Source organism: Asterias amurensis, chromosome 15, assembly GCF_032118995.1.
Source record: "Asterias amurensis chromosome 15, ASM3211899v1".
NCBI classification, from domain to species: domain Eukaryota; kingdom Metazoa; phylum Echinodermata; class Asteroidea; order Forcipulatida; family Asteriidae; genus Asterias; species Asterias amurensis.
The window spans coordinates 12,661,876-12,677,327 of NC_092662.1; the positions used below are offsets into that span (position 1 = coordinate 12,661,876).

At 37.6% G+C, this 15,452-nt stretch overlaps 1 protein-coding gene and 1 long non-coding RNA gene across 3 annotated transcripts in view; one reads left to right on the forward strand and one right to left on the reverse strand.

The window, feature by feature from the left end:
• The window catches only part of LOC139948339 (laminin subunit gamma-1-like), a 78,119-nt gene that overhangs the window by 39,615 nt on the left and 23,052 nt on the right, over positions 1-15,452 (reverse strand). The window contains exons 2-4 of the mRNA XM_071946475.1: positions 7,426-7,722; positions 6,698-6,828; positions 5,647-5,825 (exon numbers count right to left, since the gene is read on the reverse strand). Coding sequence (XP_071802576.1) covers positions 5,647-5,825; positions 6,698-6,828; positions 7,426-7,722 — 607 coding nt within the window. The remainder of the gene's footprint in view (positions 1-5,646; positions 5,826-6,697; positions 6,829-7,425; positions 7,723-15,452) is intronic.
• Positions 1-15,452, forward strand: part of LOC139948340 (uncharacterized) — a 43,937-nt gene that overhangs the window by 5,990 nt on the left and 22,495 nt on the right. For both annotated transcript variants that reach the window (XR_011787435.1, XR_011787436.1), the window contains exon 2: positions 748-841. This is a non-coding gene — a long non-coding RNA (uncharacterized lncRNA). The remainder of the gene's footprint in view (positions 1-747; positions 842-15,452) is intronic.

The following is a 15,452-nucleotide window of genomic DNA, read 5'->3' on the forward strand; positions in this document are numbered from 1 at the left end:
GATAAATGGTCATTGAAACAGAGAATGTTTTCCTTGGGGATTCCTAGCGGTACCTTGTATAAATTGATTAAAAAGTGTAATAACAGGGACTGCTGTAAATCTACAAGGGCAAAAACATGTACATGACTCTGAAAAACGTGTTTAGAGGGGCTGTAGGTGTGGCCAACAACTCAATTTCACAAAACTCGTCCTAACTTAGGATTAATCTATCAGGATTTAGGACGAGTTAAGTTCAGTATCCATTGGCGTTCGGACGCATTGAACCCATCCTAGGTTGGGGTGAATTACTCGTCTTAACTCGAACGTCCTACGTTTTGTGAAATCGGCTGCGGACTACGTACATGTCATCGTCTCGTAATGGTAAAAACTTGTATGAGCTAGTAAACACCATTTCTCAATTTGCCCTGTGGGCTACCAAAAAGGGTTCACAATACAGATCTGTTTGAAATGTTCATATTTTTTTTCTTTTAGATGTGAGTATAAACAAAAATGTCTTAGACTACGAAACCACGGTGGTGGTCACTACCTAATGGTTCCGTATTACAATTCATAATCTTGGATCATAAAAGTTTCCAAGGGCAAGTGAAATGCATAGTTTACTTGCCCAGTTTGCTACTTTTCAAAAAGCTTATGCGAAAGGCCTTCCATTCTTTGTTTATTTAACTGCTGGTTTTTTTTTTTTGAGTTTTTTTTTTTTTTCTGGATTTGTTGTTGCTGTACTTTTTATTTTCCTTTTTTTTTTTGTAGAAAAGTTCATAATCCTGAAAGATGGGTTTAGTGAGATCTTGGGACATAACATGGACTGTACAGCAAGAATGCAAACCCAAAGTGGCAACCCCAGGTAAGCCTCAAGATTTGTTATAAGGTTTTGCAAGATTATCTGGGGTACCAAGTTCAACCTCAAGTTACCGCTAGTTAAACTCTGCGTTAAAGGCAGTGGACACTATTGGTAATTACTCAGTAAAATGATTGGCATGAAACCTTTCTTGGTGACGAGTAATGGGGAGAGGTTGATGGTATAATACATTGTGTGAAACGGCTCCCTCTGAAGTGCCATAGTTTTCGATAAAGAAGTAATTTTCCACGAATTTGATTTCGAGACCTCAGATTTAGAACAAGAGGTCTCGAAATCAACCATGTAAACGCACACAACTTCGTGTGACAAGGGTGTTTTTTCTTTTATTATTATCTCGCAACTTCAATGACCGATTGAGCTCAAATTTTCACAGGTTTGTTATTTTATGCATATGTTGAGATACACCAACTGTGAAGGCTAGTCTTTGACAATTACCAATAGTGTCCACTGCCTTTAAGCAGTTCTCAGATACAAATGTAAGTAATTTAACACTAACAGGATGCTTACTATCAATCATTACTATCTTTGTAATGACCGAATTCACACAATTATGTAGGGGTCATTACCAAAGTATGCCCCTATCTGTAAGTGTTAAATCTACAAAATAAAACAATAGGCCCTATTTGGGTGTATTTAGCATTGCTTGGTAAAGGGACTGTTTCTATGGTGCACCCTTCATACGATTCCAAAACACAAGAGGGCAGCACCTATTTACACCAAACAAACTTTCTAAGTCCCGTCTTCACCAACAGAGGGCAGCATACAAGTTTCTGGACAGAGCACTTTTTTCAGTTGGGAAAAAGTAATCCACACCACTAGAGGGCAGTATTTGTGCCAACCTTTGAAACAATGTGGGAGTTATTTTTAGATTGTATCAATTTCAAGGTGGAATTTCCAGATGATTCAGGATAAAATCAAGCCTAATTTTGAACACTTTTTCATGTTGAAACTAAATAGTATAAAAACAACATGGATATTTGTACGAATGTGCTCCATCTGGCATGCTTGAAATTTAATTCATTATTTCCTAATGTCCAGGAAACCCTACCACTCCAAGAAACTTGGAACCCCTTTTTCAATTTCACAAATTAGGTGTTGCTACCTTAGATTTTGAAAGTAACACGAGCCCGTGAGATATTACTCTTAAATTAAATTAGACAGATTTTCACCATCAAAATGTAATCGTAAACCTTTCAAATGATGTGAACAGCCCAGGTAGTGCATTTTGGAATATTTCTCCCATGGCGCAAAATGGAGGGAACTGATTTACTTCAACGAGGCATTTACTGACGGTAGTTAGATGCCTCCGCATAAAAAACACACACACCCAGAATCGGCCAAACGCATGTTTAAGTTCACCTCTTTTATGGTTTTAAGGGTTGCCAGTTCTTGACAGAAAATTAATTGACGGTTTATTTGGAGTGTTGTCCCCGTTTAGCACGCTGATGTTTATAAGATCTATGTCGCATACCAAACAAGTCGTGACCCGTGCGTGCTAGCTGCTTGACATTCGTCTGCCTACAGGAATGCTACCCAATCCGTTGTCATTTATTCAGTCAAGAAGGTATTGCTGTACAATCAGACTTCACTCAGAGAATTATATTTATGGAAAAGAAATTGTCATCTTTTTGCTTAATGTTCCACATACAATGGGAACATTGCCGTTGGATTGGGTGTTTTAGACTACACAAATCATTTATTTTGAAACTATTTGGTTGGAACGATATTTTAAAAGAGGGTATATAATGGAAGTGTCGTGGCCGAGCGGTTAAGGGCACCGAATTCAAACACTGGCATTTCTGATCAGCAGAGTGTGGGTTCGAATCCCCAGCCGTGACACTTGTGTCCTTAAAGCCATTGGACCCTTTCTGTAAACAGTATTGTCCAAGGCCCACACTTTGTGTACCACAACTTCTATATCAAGTAACAAACCTGTGAAAACAACGGAAAAACCCATCCTTGTTTCCGCGGGTTTCGCCGTGTCATGACATGTGTTTAAAATAAATCCGTAATTTTCGTTAACGAGAATTTATATTGTTTTGCTGTTTTCTCAAAAAGTAAAGCATTTCATGGAATAATATTTCAAGAGAAGTCTTTCACCATTACCTTCTGTAAACCCTGTAAGTTATTTGTAAATCTGTGAACTTTTATTTTTTTTCTGAACTGAAAGGGTCCAATGGCTTTAAGCAAGATACTTCTACCAGTGTTTCGTCCTTCGGATGGGGCGTAAAGCCATTGGTCCCATGTGTTGTGTAACGCATGTAAAAGAACCCAGTGCACTTTTCGAACAGCGCCTTGAGTACCTTGTTTGGTAGATACGTGCGCTTTACAAGACTTCGATATTGTTATCAATATTATAATGATGATTCATATAAAAATATTCCTTGAAGTTGTACAGTTTTTGTATAACTTCATGACAGGCCATGTAAGAAAATGGTATTTGACAATTACATTTACAGTACATCCAACATACATGTAGTTGCAAAAACATTTCCACAATAAGAGAGATTTTCACATTTGTTCATCGAGACATGGAAAGATCGGTTGATTTTCAGGGAACACTTTTGCGGAATCAGGGAGAGTTGGCGGTTCTGGTACAAACAACTATGCCAGATTACTTGGTCAATTATTCTTGTGTTTTTAGCAGTTCTTTTTAGAATGGAAAAGTCTGTGCTGTTTTGTGTTTTACAACTCGCTGTGTAAAAACTTTAATTTCAAGCAAAAACTGTGACTTCAGTCAGATAAATCTCTTTTAATTCTGTTGAGTATTGAACAATACTTACTCATAATACAAAATGGGGTCAATCTTCTCTCACGTGTTTGTTCAAATAAAAACAGTTCAGTGTACCCTTTTCTCATTTTGCTGTTGGTCCTTAAAAAGTTGTTGGGTCCAGTAAACATGCCGAACTACATACATGTACAAGCCCCTGCTGTCTGGTGGATTTGTTTCCAAAATGAGCGCCCTGGCAAATGTTGCAGGATCGTAATTTATTATACAAAATAAATGAACAGACTCCAATTGCTGCTATCAAATGAACCAAAGCAGACATGTCAAACCGCCTCAATTAAAAAATAGACTCTTTTTTTTTTTTTTTTTTTTTTTACATATGTTGGGAATAAACACTGACAGCCCAGTTATGGTGTTAAGGTGGGATTTCTGGGTCAATATTAAAGGAACACGTTGACTTGGATTGGTCGAGTTGGTCTTTGAAAAGCGTTTGTAACCATTTGTTATTAAATGCATATGGGTAGAAAGATGTTGTAAAAGTAGAATACAATGATCTACACAAATATGCCTCGAAATTGCACGGTTTTCTTTTTACCTCGTCGACTAACACGGTCGGCCATTTATTTATGTGAGTCAAATTTTTGACTCCCATAAATGGCCGATCGTGTTAGTTCGCAATATAAATGGAAAACCGTGCAATTTTGAGTGATACTTGTGTGGATCATTATATTCTAGCTTTAAAACATCTTTCTAACCATATGCATTTCATAACAAATGGTTTCAAATGCTTTTTGTAGACCAACTCGTCTGATCCAAGGCAACGTGTTCCTTTAATGTCTTACCAGGATATTTATGAGGTTGATAAATGTAAAGCCTACAAGGTCGCATTTGATTTACTTTATTGTTTTTTAACACAGTGAAGTACATGTAGCACAATCGAAATGCATTTTATGTGTAGTTTATGACACCATCATCATATGTGGTTGGGCTTTAGTTTACTCAGTCAAGTTAAAGGGGCTACAAACAGCTTGTACCAATATGTCCAAAGCGGCCCATAACGCCGCAGAATTTGACCTCTTTAAACTCAAACCAGAGGGTCAAAGTATAAGTATCGGACCGCATTTTCAAATTTTCCCATCATAACACAGAATCTACAATTCTGAAACTAAACCATGTGTTTCCGTTTCATATAATTTTTCCAAACTTGTTTTCCCAGGTAAAACCAAGCCAAAAATCTCTAAGATTAGCAATGTCTGGGCGTACGGTGATGGATAAACAGAAGTGAAGGGTCCCTAATAGATAAGGCAAATCGTCCTCTATGCTCGTTACCAACTAAAGAGGTTTGTGATTTCAATCATAGTTTTTCTGTTTAAATAATTCTGTTGACATTTGCTATCAACAGCAAAATATTTAAACATTTGAAGGCACTTAAATTTACATGCACTGTCTTGAATTAAACGATTTCCCTTGTGGTTTATAGTTTGAATTAAAAAATTGTACAAATTGAACCGCGTTTAAATTGTTCTGATGTTTCGGTCTGTTTGAAAACTGAATAGCAGCAGATTGAAAATGGCGGGAACCATGTGACTTATTTTGCAACAACTAAAAAATAATGTAAGCCTATTGGTACACCAAAAATTCTAGCTGGTTTATCTATGAATGTGTACATCTATAGAGGTTTAGCTTTGAATTCACATGTTTCTTTCTAAAAATGAGTATATCTTAATAATGTTCACCAAGAACAAATTCAATGTACTTTACAATTTGTGAATTGGTTCCACGGGTTACAACTCCGCCCTGTGAGCAATTACCCGCTCCAAAGAGAGATATCGACAAGAACTCATTTTCAGTTTTTTTAATTAACTACCACCATGACCACTTATCACTGGCATTCAACACATCAGAAAGCCTATTACTTTCTGGAAACTATAAATACAAAAAAAAAATCTACCACAAATCAGACCCAGAATCTTTTCAGCGATTATGTGCATCCAGAAAAAACAACAACATTGTAAACAAAATTGAAAGTTGGCTTTCAGTTCTTAAAATGAACTTGACCTACCTTGGCATTCATTGACCTCTAATGAGGTGGCAGGTTTCCATGGCGCGTCGTTGTAGAATGGTAAACACTCATTGCAGTCTACACCAGCGGTGAAATGTTCACAGCGACATACCAAGCGCACACCACTGTCTGGATTGGTGCTGTTGATACACTCACTGGCGTGGCCGTTGCATTTACACCTAGAAGGTAACGCAGAAATGAAACTCAGCCTTCGAGAAAGACTCTGCTAGGGTCAAAAACGTCGGGCCATTATTAACTATTTTTTTGCATTTATACTACAGGTCCTTTTGGTTGGTAATCAGTTTGCAACAGCTCAAACTATATTCTCAGAAATCATTCTCAATTGGATGTTTTTCATGGTGAAGCAATTTTTTTTGTTTTTTTTTTCCCTTCATTCAAATTGATATTACCATTATAGGTATTAACATTTATAGGCTGGGAGGACAAAGTAGTCCGGTACCTTTTTTGGTTGACTCAAACTGGATCTTAATTTGATCTTTTTCAAAGTGAAGCCATTTTTTTGTTCCTTGTTATTTTAGGCATAGTAGTTTGGTACCTTTCTGGTATGTTGAGATTCGGGTATATTGCTGCTAGTGAACACTAGGAACACAGCAACCATGGAAGTACGATACCATTGTCTATTAATGAAAAACCAATACTCCAAAACCCCAAATCATTTCAAATGGATCTTTTAATTCCAAATATTTAGCTCTGCGTACCTGTAAAAAAAATAATGATCACTTTGGGATGCCCAATTGGCTTTAAGATCTGTCCAACTTCCACTCAACCAAATAGGTCATAACCCGAGTTGACATCCCAATTTGTCCATGTTAATGTAGACTCTACATACTTGTTTCTAAAACAAAACCAAATTTCTGTTTTAAACTAATTGTTTTCAATTTTAATATTTGTTCTAAAAAACTTAATGATATTAACCATGTATGATTACAACTGAATGGTCTCATAAGAGTTAAAGTCAGGTGCTTTAATGCAAAGGGGATCTGCATGTCATTGCGTGTACATAGGGTTTCAGACTGAGACTGAAACTTACCTGCCACCGATGGAGAAGTCTGAGATAGCGTAGTAGTAGGAACGCAGTACGTCTGGTACCTCGAATACCTCATCACCAAATGTGTTCAATCTGGTTAGCATGACCAGGATGTCTGTAGCGGTTACCCATTCCTGATAACGAGATGGAAAATGAATATTCATCAATCAGTTGTGATGTCAGTGTGATGTCTACTTGTGCTTTGCATGTATTGTGGTGGAGGAATGACGACACAGATCGGCTAACTGTAATTTAAAGACGATCTGACCAGTGAACCCATTCCTGATCCAAACTGACGCAAAACACGAAATGTGCGCATACCAGCAGGCAGAAGATTTTGTTTCACCGTGATGCCTGGGGACACACTGTCTAGCTAAAGACTTTGAGAGAACCTCAAAAGTAGGAACGGTAAAGCATTCTAAATGGATCAAATCTGTATTCCAGCCCATGCTCCTTGACCGACAAAATGTCTTTCGGAACATTCAAAATAATAATGACCAAATTTACTTGTGTAGGATTGCTCCCATAGTTCGGCACAAGGGTGCGGTGCAGTGAAACATTCTGGCAGTCCAATAGATTGCAAGCTTGTTCCCACAGGAGTGTTCTTTGGTGCATGGGGTGCTCCTTTGGTCCTTATTAGTCGAAAAGTAGAACCTGGGGGGTGGGGGATACCGATACATAAGTTCTCTAAAGTTCACTGATTAGTCAACAAAAAGAATGATGAAGCTTACCTGTAAAACCTCACTATCATCAAAACTGTATGCGCTTGGTCTACCCTCGAGGGTTCCAAAGGCTATATTTCCACCAGTCAGTGGAGAGATATCGCTGAAATCATCTGAGCACAGCGCCCTCGTCTCTTCCGATACAGGCGCAAACGTTGAGACTGGTACCTTGTACGTCTGTTGACAGGAACCACTGTAGTACTGATATGGGATCCAGGGACCGTCCTGCGTTGTGCGCTTGTAGATGGCAAAGCTCTCTGGGCGTGCAGAGTAGAACTTTAGTCGAATGTATGTAATGGAAAATGCCTTACCTGTAGAAGAGACAAATATTTATAAATACATTAAGACTAGAGTTCAAAAGGACAGTACATCTAATTGCAATCTGAAGATAAACCGACTTTGCATTTTCAAAACTACTCAACTGAAGACGGTGCCAGAGGCAACAATATCAGCATTTTTGTAACATTGCACGGAATAGATCGCACCAAACAACAATAAACTTTACCACAAAAAGGGTTTACCTTTATTGATCAAATCAACCTGTTTTTGAAAGTTACGACATCATTGATGGGGGAGGGCTATAAACTTTTTTTTATTTTAAAAACCCTTTCCAACTTGGAAGAGCCCATTACGTGAAATAGCATTGCGCGACTAACTTACGGTTCTTTATGCGGAGTGGGTCACTAATATCTTTGAAAATGTTATCATACAACGTCATTACATTAATCAACTTCTATCCTCCAATGATTAACAAGTCCTAAGTTTACCCTCAATGTTAAACCAAGTTGATCTAACAGATGAAGTCATAGCCCCCTCTTGGGGTAAACTATTGCCAACTCAATTCCTTGGTCTCTCATTCATCAAGCTCATGGTTGCAAGACCACAGGCCTGGTGCGATGGTATGCTTGCACTTGCCCCTTGTGTACACAGTGCAAGAAGGACCTCCTCACCTCTTTAATCCATGGCAGTGTGGACATGCCATGGATTAAGGACTGTCATGGAAATCAAGGGTTTGGGTACTTTTTGTACAACACAAACACGCAAAAGTCCACAGATTAACATAAACTCTACACAATTTAAAGATAATTGATGATAGAAATCTTCCCTTAAAATATATCTTGCTGAGGTGCTGCAGTTTTTGCAAAATGAGTAAAACAAAATCAGGCAAATAATGAAGCTGAAACTTCTGCAGTAAAAATATGATGTACAGAAGGTATCAAACCCTTTAAGGAATGCAAAAAAGACCACTGTACTGTTTATGAAAATGTATACTGTCTGATAACCGGTCAAAACAATACAAAACAAATCATCTTGTGTTTGAAAGTATCCAAGATGGAAAGTATTCCTGTTAATGATTGAGACTGGTATAAACTTGACTATCATCCAGTTTAAGCCGGCCTCAGATCGACCTACAATTTTCTTGGGCCCGCAACAAGCCGTTAGCAACGCACAGACAAAAAGATGCTCAGGTCACAAAGACTGAGAAATCGTGCGCCTGCGATTGGTTCCCGACTTTCGGGATCACGACATATAAGTTGAAATTGTTCTACCCTTGCGACTGTTCATTTTTTGAGGGGCAACTGTTTCCGATTGTCTTAAAATCATCGCAGTTACGCTCAGGTCGCCGACTGAAAAGTTCCCGATGGTCTTAGCTCAGGTGCAGTGTGATCCTGAAAAGTCAGTTGCCGACTGTTTTTGTTGATGCAAGGTCGATCTGAGGCCACTTCAACATATACAGATGAAAAATAATCGTTACAGGTTTTTTTTGAATGGCATTATGTTTTAACTCTAGCAGAGTCTTTCTCAAAGGCATTTTTTTGTGGGCAGTTTGTGACACCTACTTATATTTTTTCATAACCAATTCATAAAATTCTCTACTGATTAACAATCTGTGTACATTTATTAGGCTTTCGTACCATTGTGCCATACACATTCATTCAGAATTGTGTATGGGTGTTCACCGTCTCTTTCCTAACTATGCAAAAGCTTGCCTGAATCATGTGACATAATAACTGTCTCTATAGTCTGATGAATTCAATCTTAAGTGGTAACTTGTGATTAGGCACGTCATGGTACCAGACAATATTCAAATCTAACACACAAATGGCTTATTGGAAAACAGACTAAAGTAGGAAGAATATCAGAAGTGTGTTTTGGCGACCCCAACCAAAGCCCAACCAGGTCCACATGTCGGTTACCGGTTGGTCTGATCAGCACCGTCACTGCGCTTAACCGAACACGCGAAAACGCTCAACCGATCACCAATGTTTCTGGTTGGGGTTGCCAAAACGCACTACGTGCCTGCCACCATCATCCCGACCTAAGCTTTATGTCCTGACAGACTTGGTGGTGATTCCCCGGGGGCTATCAAGCCAACAATACAGCTGGTCAGACTGACCACAAGACCACCTTGACCAATGGGTCTGATGACAGAGTGACCCTATAGGGACACAAATAGTAACACATGGGCAGTGGACCTACTGCTGAGATACACAAAGTACAGTGTGTAGGTCTAGATACAAATGCAGATCGCTTACAATTTAGCGAAAAAACCTGAACTTCAACTTGATTAGAACAAATCTCAAACCACTTGACGCCGAGAATTCTTAAACTTTTTCGTTCGGATCCATGAAATTAGTTTTTAGAATTTCATGAATATTTCTTCTTTTTTTTTTTTTCTTTTCGTTGATGCAATACAACCGTAACTTGACCATGTGAAGACAACAAAAGATCTGATAAAATGTGAACAATATTTCTTTTTAATTGATTTGGGGTTGAACAAAGAAATTTTGCTACAGGAGGATTTAAACCCAAATATTGTGCCAAGCCGTCTTTTTCTCTTTTAGTAGAATGAAAAATACTTCTTATATTAAAAATAAACTCCATGTATAATGGAACAGACTCAAGTACCACAGAATCTCTAGCCACAACCACCATCGACTAATTTGTGCACGCATACATTAAAAAGTTAATTCTTCGACTGTGCAGTCGAAGTATATAGGCCTATATGGGTAAAACCAAATTTAATATTCTGTATCCCCCTGCAAATTTACATCTATTAAATCTATGCATAATAATAGAAATCTTTGACATATGTGTACTGAAAAGCCACCACTACCTGGTGAGGGAACTAGCCTACCTTACCCCATACAATTACTAACTGGTACCAGACAAGAGGAAATGATCAAGGCCTCCGTAGCCACTGGGTTTCCTAAACATATGCTGTGACCCCAAAAGTGACTCCATGGATTGTACACCTCTTAGGAAAATAAACAGGCATGTTTCACAGGAAATGCTATAAATTGATTTGTATTTGATTTTGATTTGTTATCCTCGTCTTTCCCCAGAAGATGATCAGAGCATACTGATTGAAACATCGAGTTGAAATAAACAGTTTTCTCTTTTCTCTTTGGGCATGTACCAAAGCAACTTATTTGACATTGAGAAATGTCACCACACTTTGGACTGACAGGCTAGGTGCAGAGCCCACTTGACCTCTGACCTTGTACTTGACCTATGACCTCTCAATCTACATCAAGGTAATGAACCAGAAGATGTCAAAGTCCTGAGAAGTGAAACACATTGGTGATCTGTCAGAAACAGACCCAGGCATTGAACCAAAAGCACTTCACAAAACATTCTGAAAACCTTGATTCAATTCAGCAAGCCTCAACCACACATACACAAATTTGGGTCCAGAATTGCCCCCCCCCCCCCAGTTTAAAAAAAATCTTACTCATTTTTCAATCGATCAAATCCATATGAAAGTGGGGAAAAATACAATTCTCCATGCCTTGAACTTCGCTCTTGAAGGGGCACAGCGATTTACCTCTGGTATTGTTATATGAGGAAATTGTATTGGAACTTCGCAAAGGGTATCGCAGCAAAAGCACAGGGCACCACGGCAATTGCTGTGGGTGCCGTGGGTTATTTTGAGGCCAGATTCTCTCAACATCACAATAAAACCGTGTAAAATGCCATTTAATGTGATACCCTTATAGAGTGAAATTTGAAACTTGGCGTCATTGGATATCAATAACAAATGGGTCTGTACATTCCAAAGACTAAGAGGAGTTATTGCATCAGTCAAAAGGTCAAATTCAATGCCTTTTTGATTGAATATCACCAAACTCAAGACTAGTGCTGCTAATTCAGGCACAAAAGTTTTCATGCATAAAAATGTACAAACCCATATATTTGGAATGTGAGATCATTGGATGTTTTAGGATGAACCTAACTTCCCAATATTGATGTTTGTGTAAGGTTTGAAAGGGCCATTTCAAATCTTTTTCTTTTTGTAATTTTGAGAATAAGATGTTAAATCTTATATTTAAAAGAAATAAACAAACTAAAAAGCAGATCAAAATTGAAAAAAATTGTTTTTGCCTAAAGTATCAGACACAATTTGCTCGTACCTTACACAATTTACAACAACGGCCTTCAATTCACTCATATTGGACAGATAGGCTAGCTTGTGCATGAGGAAAGCCATAAAAGGAAAACCGATTTCTTGGGAGCATGGTAAGTCGTGGCTGAGTGGTCAAACGGGTCTGTCTCAAGCTACGTTGGTCCTATGTATTGTGTAATGGACAGAAAAGAACCCAGTACACTTATTCTTAAGAGAAGGGGTTTGCCCCAGTGGGCTGCATTTTAAGTTTGCACCACCGTCCACAGCACCTTTTACAACGTTACAAGGTTATACATGTACATGTATACATACTTGTAAAATGGGTCTTGAATCCAACAAATACCTCTGCATATCTGTAAAAATCAATGCTTTTGGATGCCCTTTAGATGTGAAAAGCATATCAACCGAGTACTATAAGTGCTACGTTTTGGCTGAAACTACTAACCATTCACACAGTAACAGAACAAACTTGGGCTTTAAAATTCAGTGTTCATGTCGGGAGAAAATAGTGAAACAACATGCAAAATGTGTGAATAGCACAATTACTGTATAAGAACTGAGTAGTATTATTTCTCTGTTTTGACTGAAACTACATTACTACTCATTAGGGATTGATTTCTAGTAGACAAGTAGAAACCGCACAGAGAAACTGAAACAAATGACTCTGCTTGACAGCGTAGTCAGGTACTCCATCATTCCATTACCAACTCTCACTATGACAAATACCTCACGTAGGTGTATGATTAGTTTGTCATCTTACAACATCTTGCCAGCAAACATTTTGTATTAAAGAGACTAGCCACCATTGGTAATTGTCAAAGACCAGTCTTCTCACTTGGTGTATCTCAACATATGCATAAAATAACAAACCTGTGAAAATTTGAACTCACTTGGTTGCAAGATAATAATGCAAGAAAAGAAAAAAAACCTTGTCAAACGAAGTTGTGTGCTTTCAGATGCTTGATTTCGAAACCTCAAAATCTAATTCTGAGGACTCAAAATCAAATTCAATCAAAATTACTTCTTTCTCAAAAACTACGTTACTTCAGAAAGAGACGTTTCTTTTAAGCCCATTAATCAACACACAAGACTTGCAGCTGGCTGTCCTTTTGGAGGACAAAGCAATTATGCCATGAGAATGTTGTATAGTAGGCCATGATGTAGCGCACTTGTCAGTTCTGGATTATTATGTATCAAATTTCAAAACATCTATCAACAATACATGGTCACATACAAATTTCTTACAATACATGGTCATTATATTCTTACAATTTCACAAACAATGAGAATCTAACAGACAAAATATTACTAAGTTTTTCTGAAAGTAACCAAACTCAAGATAAGTTTATATTGAAGTACATGTATTTGAAAACAGGATTTATTTGTCTATTATGTAGGGCCCTACGTGTAAATGTATGTTAGACTAAACTTATTAGAAAATAAAAAAGGCTTGCATTCAAGTGGTTGCGACAAAATTTATCTGGGGGTTTTTTTCCCCACAAAATGTACCCGTTTTTTTTTTCTTGATGCTTTTATCATAGGCCATCACACTGGGCTTCTGTGAGTTTATGTTTAGATTGGATAAAGCCAATTTTAATTTATTTCAATTTCTTATTTTTTTTATATATTTTTTTTTTTTCAGGGGGGGTGAACGTTTGACCAAAGTCACACCTTTATCTGAGGTGTAGTGTGACTGGTATACTCAAACTTTCAATGGCTAAACCTTAAACCCAAAAAGAAATATAGATGTTGGCAAATTTCATGAGCCTGTGAGACTTTTACGTTGTCTTTTAATATTGGGAAATTTACAATTGGTTGACAAGAAATGGTATGGTAGACAACATGCCAGTTGAGGATAACCAAATCTCTATTGAAAAAGTGCAGACATCTTTAGTGGAAGCAAGGTTGACAGTTTTGAAGTTGTCCACCACATGAACCTATTTGACAGTTTATGAATGGCTTTGTGGCTTTGTGGCTTGCATCAGGGTATTATGTGGTTCAGAACTATACACATGGCAGTCATAAAAGTTGAATACTGTACTTTTCGTCAATTTATCTTGGACATGGTCCAATGCTAGGATACAACCAATGGATTTAGGATTTCCTGCCTCTGATGAAACTTACATGCATTTGCACCATTAAATGCAAAAAAATACAGTTTCTAGGAACAAGCTTCCTTCCGACATTGTGTTATTTTCTAATACGTTATTTTATGTTCGCTTCTGGCATTTTTGCAACAACAAATCAAGTTAAAAACATATATGTCTGTTACTAAAGTTTGATCAAAAACTTCAAGGTTTGAAACATTGTGACAGTTTACAACTTCTTGAAACTCAGTTTCTTTAAGTTATAAAATGTTCAATAAACCAGATTACATTTTCTAGCAATTTTGACACAAGCTTGGGTTTTGTTAAAGGGGTTGTGTTGTCATGATCAAACAGGCATGTTGCTGTACATGGAGTTAGGCCAAATAAAAAAAATACCAGTTGATCGTCCCCACCCGTATCCTGTTTGGGGGCCGCATCTTTTTTTAACTATTTGTTATTTTTAGATTTTTGTGGGGGGAAAAAAAAAATATATATTCTGAATCTAACGTGATGCTCTCGAACATGTGTACATCTACATGATCTACATCTACTCATCTACTTGTCAAAGCCTATTCAGTGTAACCGTCTGTTTCATAAAACATACTAGCAAATCTTTTTTACAAATCCGACCCTGTTAATACTAATACACTGTGATAACACAGGTCCTCATGCAACAAATAGGTATAATAGGTATACAATAAGTTTGCAATGGGTTCAAACTGAAGAATTGGTGGCCTGTTTGATTTGAAATACTAAGCGGCCATCTTGAAAATAAAATATAGTAAATAGTAAAATAGTAACCCTCATCCTCCGTTTTTTTTTTTAATCCGGACGATCAACTGGTATTTTTTTTTATTTGGCCTTATGAACCCTCACCAGATTACTGCACATGTGCACCATCCCTCCGTATCATCAACACACATATGGAGAGCGGCCACACACCTAAGTGATAGTTCATAATTCCATGTACACAGCCACATGACATGACACAGCCCCTTTAAACACAGCCCCTTTAAACATTTCAAACTTTTCATTAAATCAAAACAGCATGTCTCATTGTAGAATTCCGTACAAATTAGGGGTATTAATTATCAGGCTTTTTAATCAACCTACAACTCTACACTTGGGAAAAGTACCACAGGTTGGGCTACTAGCCACAGCAATGTCTATCAAACCACCAACACGAAACTCAGAGTTCACAAATCACAAGGCTCTGATTATAACCATGGAGTCTTCAATGCATGGCCTTGGCTGGTGTTTGCAATAATGAGAGTTGCCTTGGGCCAAATAATTTTTAATAATTGTTGTGTGGTGTGTTTTTTTTAAACAAGAAAATTTGACAGGGAGGAAGTTTAGTTGTCATTGCTGCATGAACACCGGTGTATTGTAGTTCAGCCTACAATGTTTGTACATTTCGTCAAGTTTTTCACAAACCTACAAATGTGTCAAAAATTAGTTTTTGTACACATTCTTGACATAGGCCTACTCATTGCCGTTTACATTTTCACAAGTTTCAGGACCTAACAAGTAATTCATTGTTT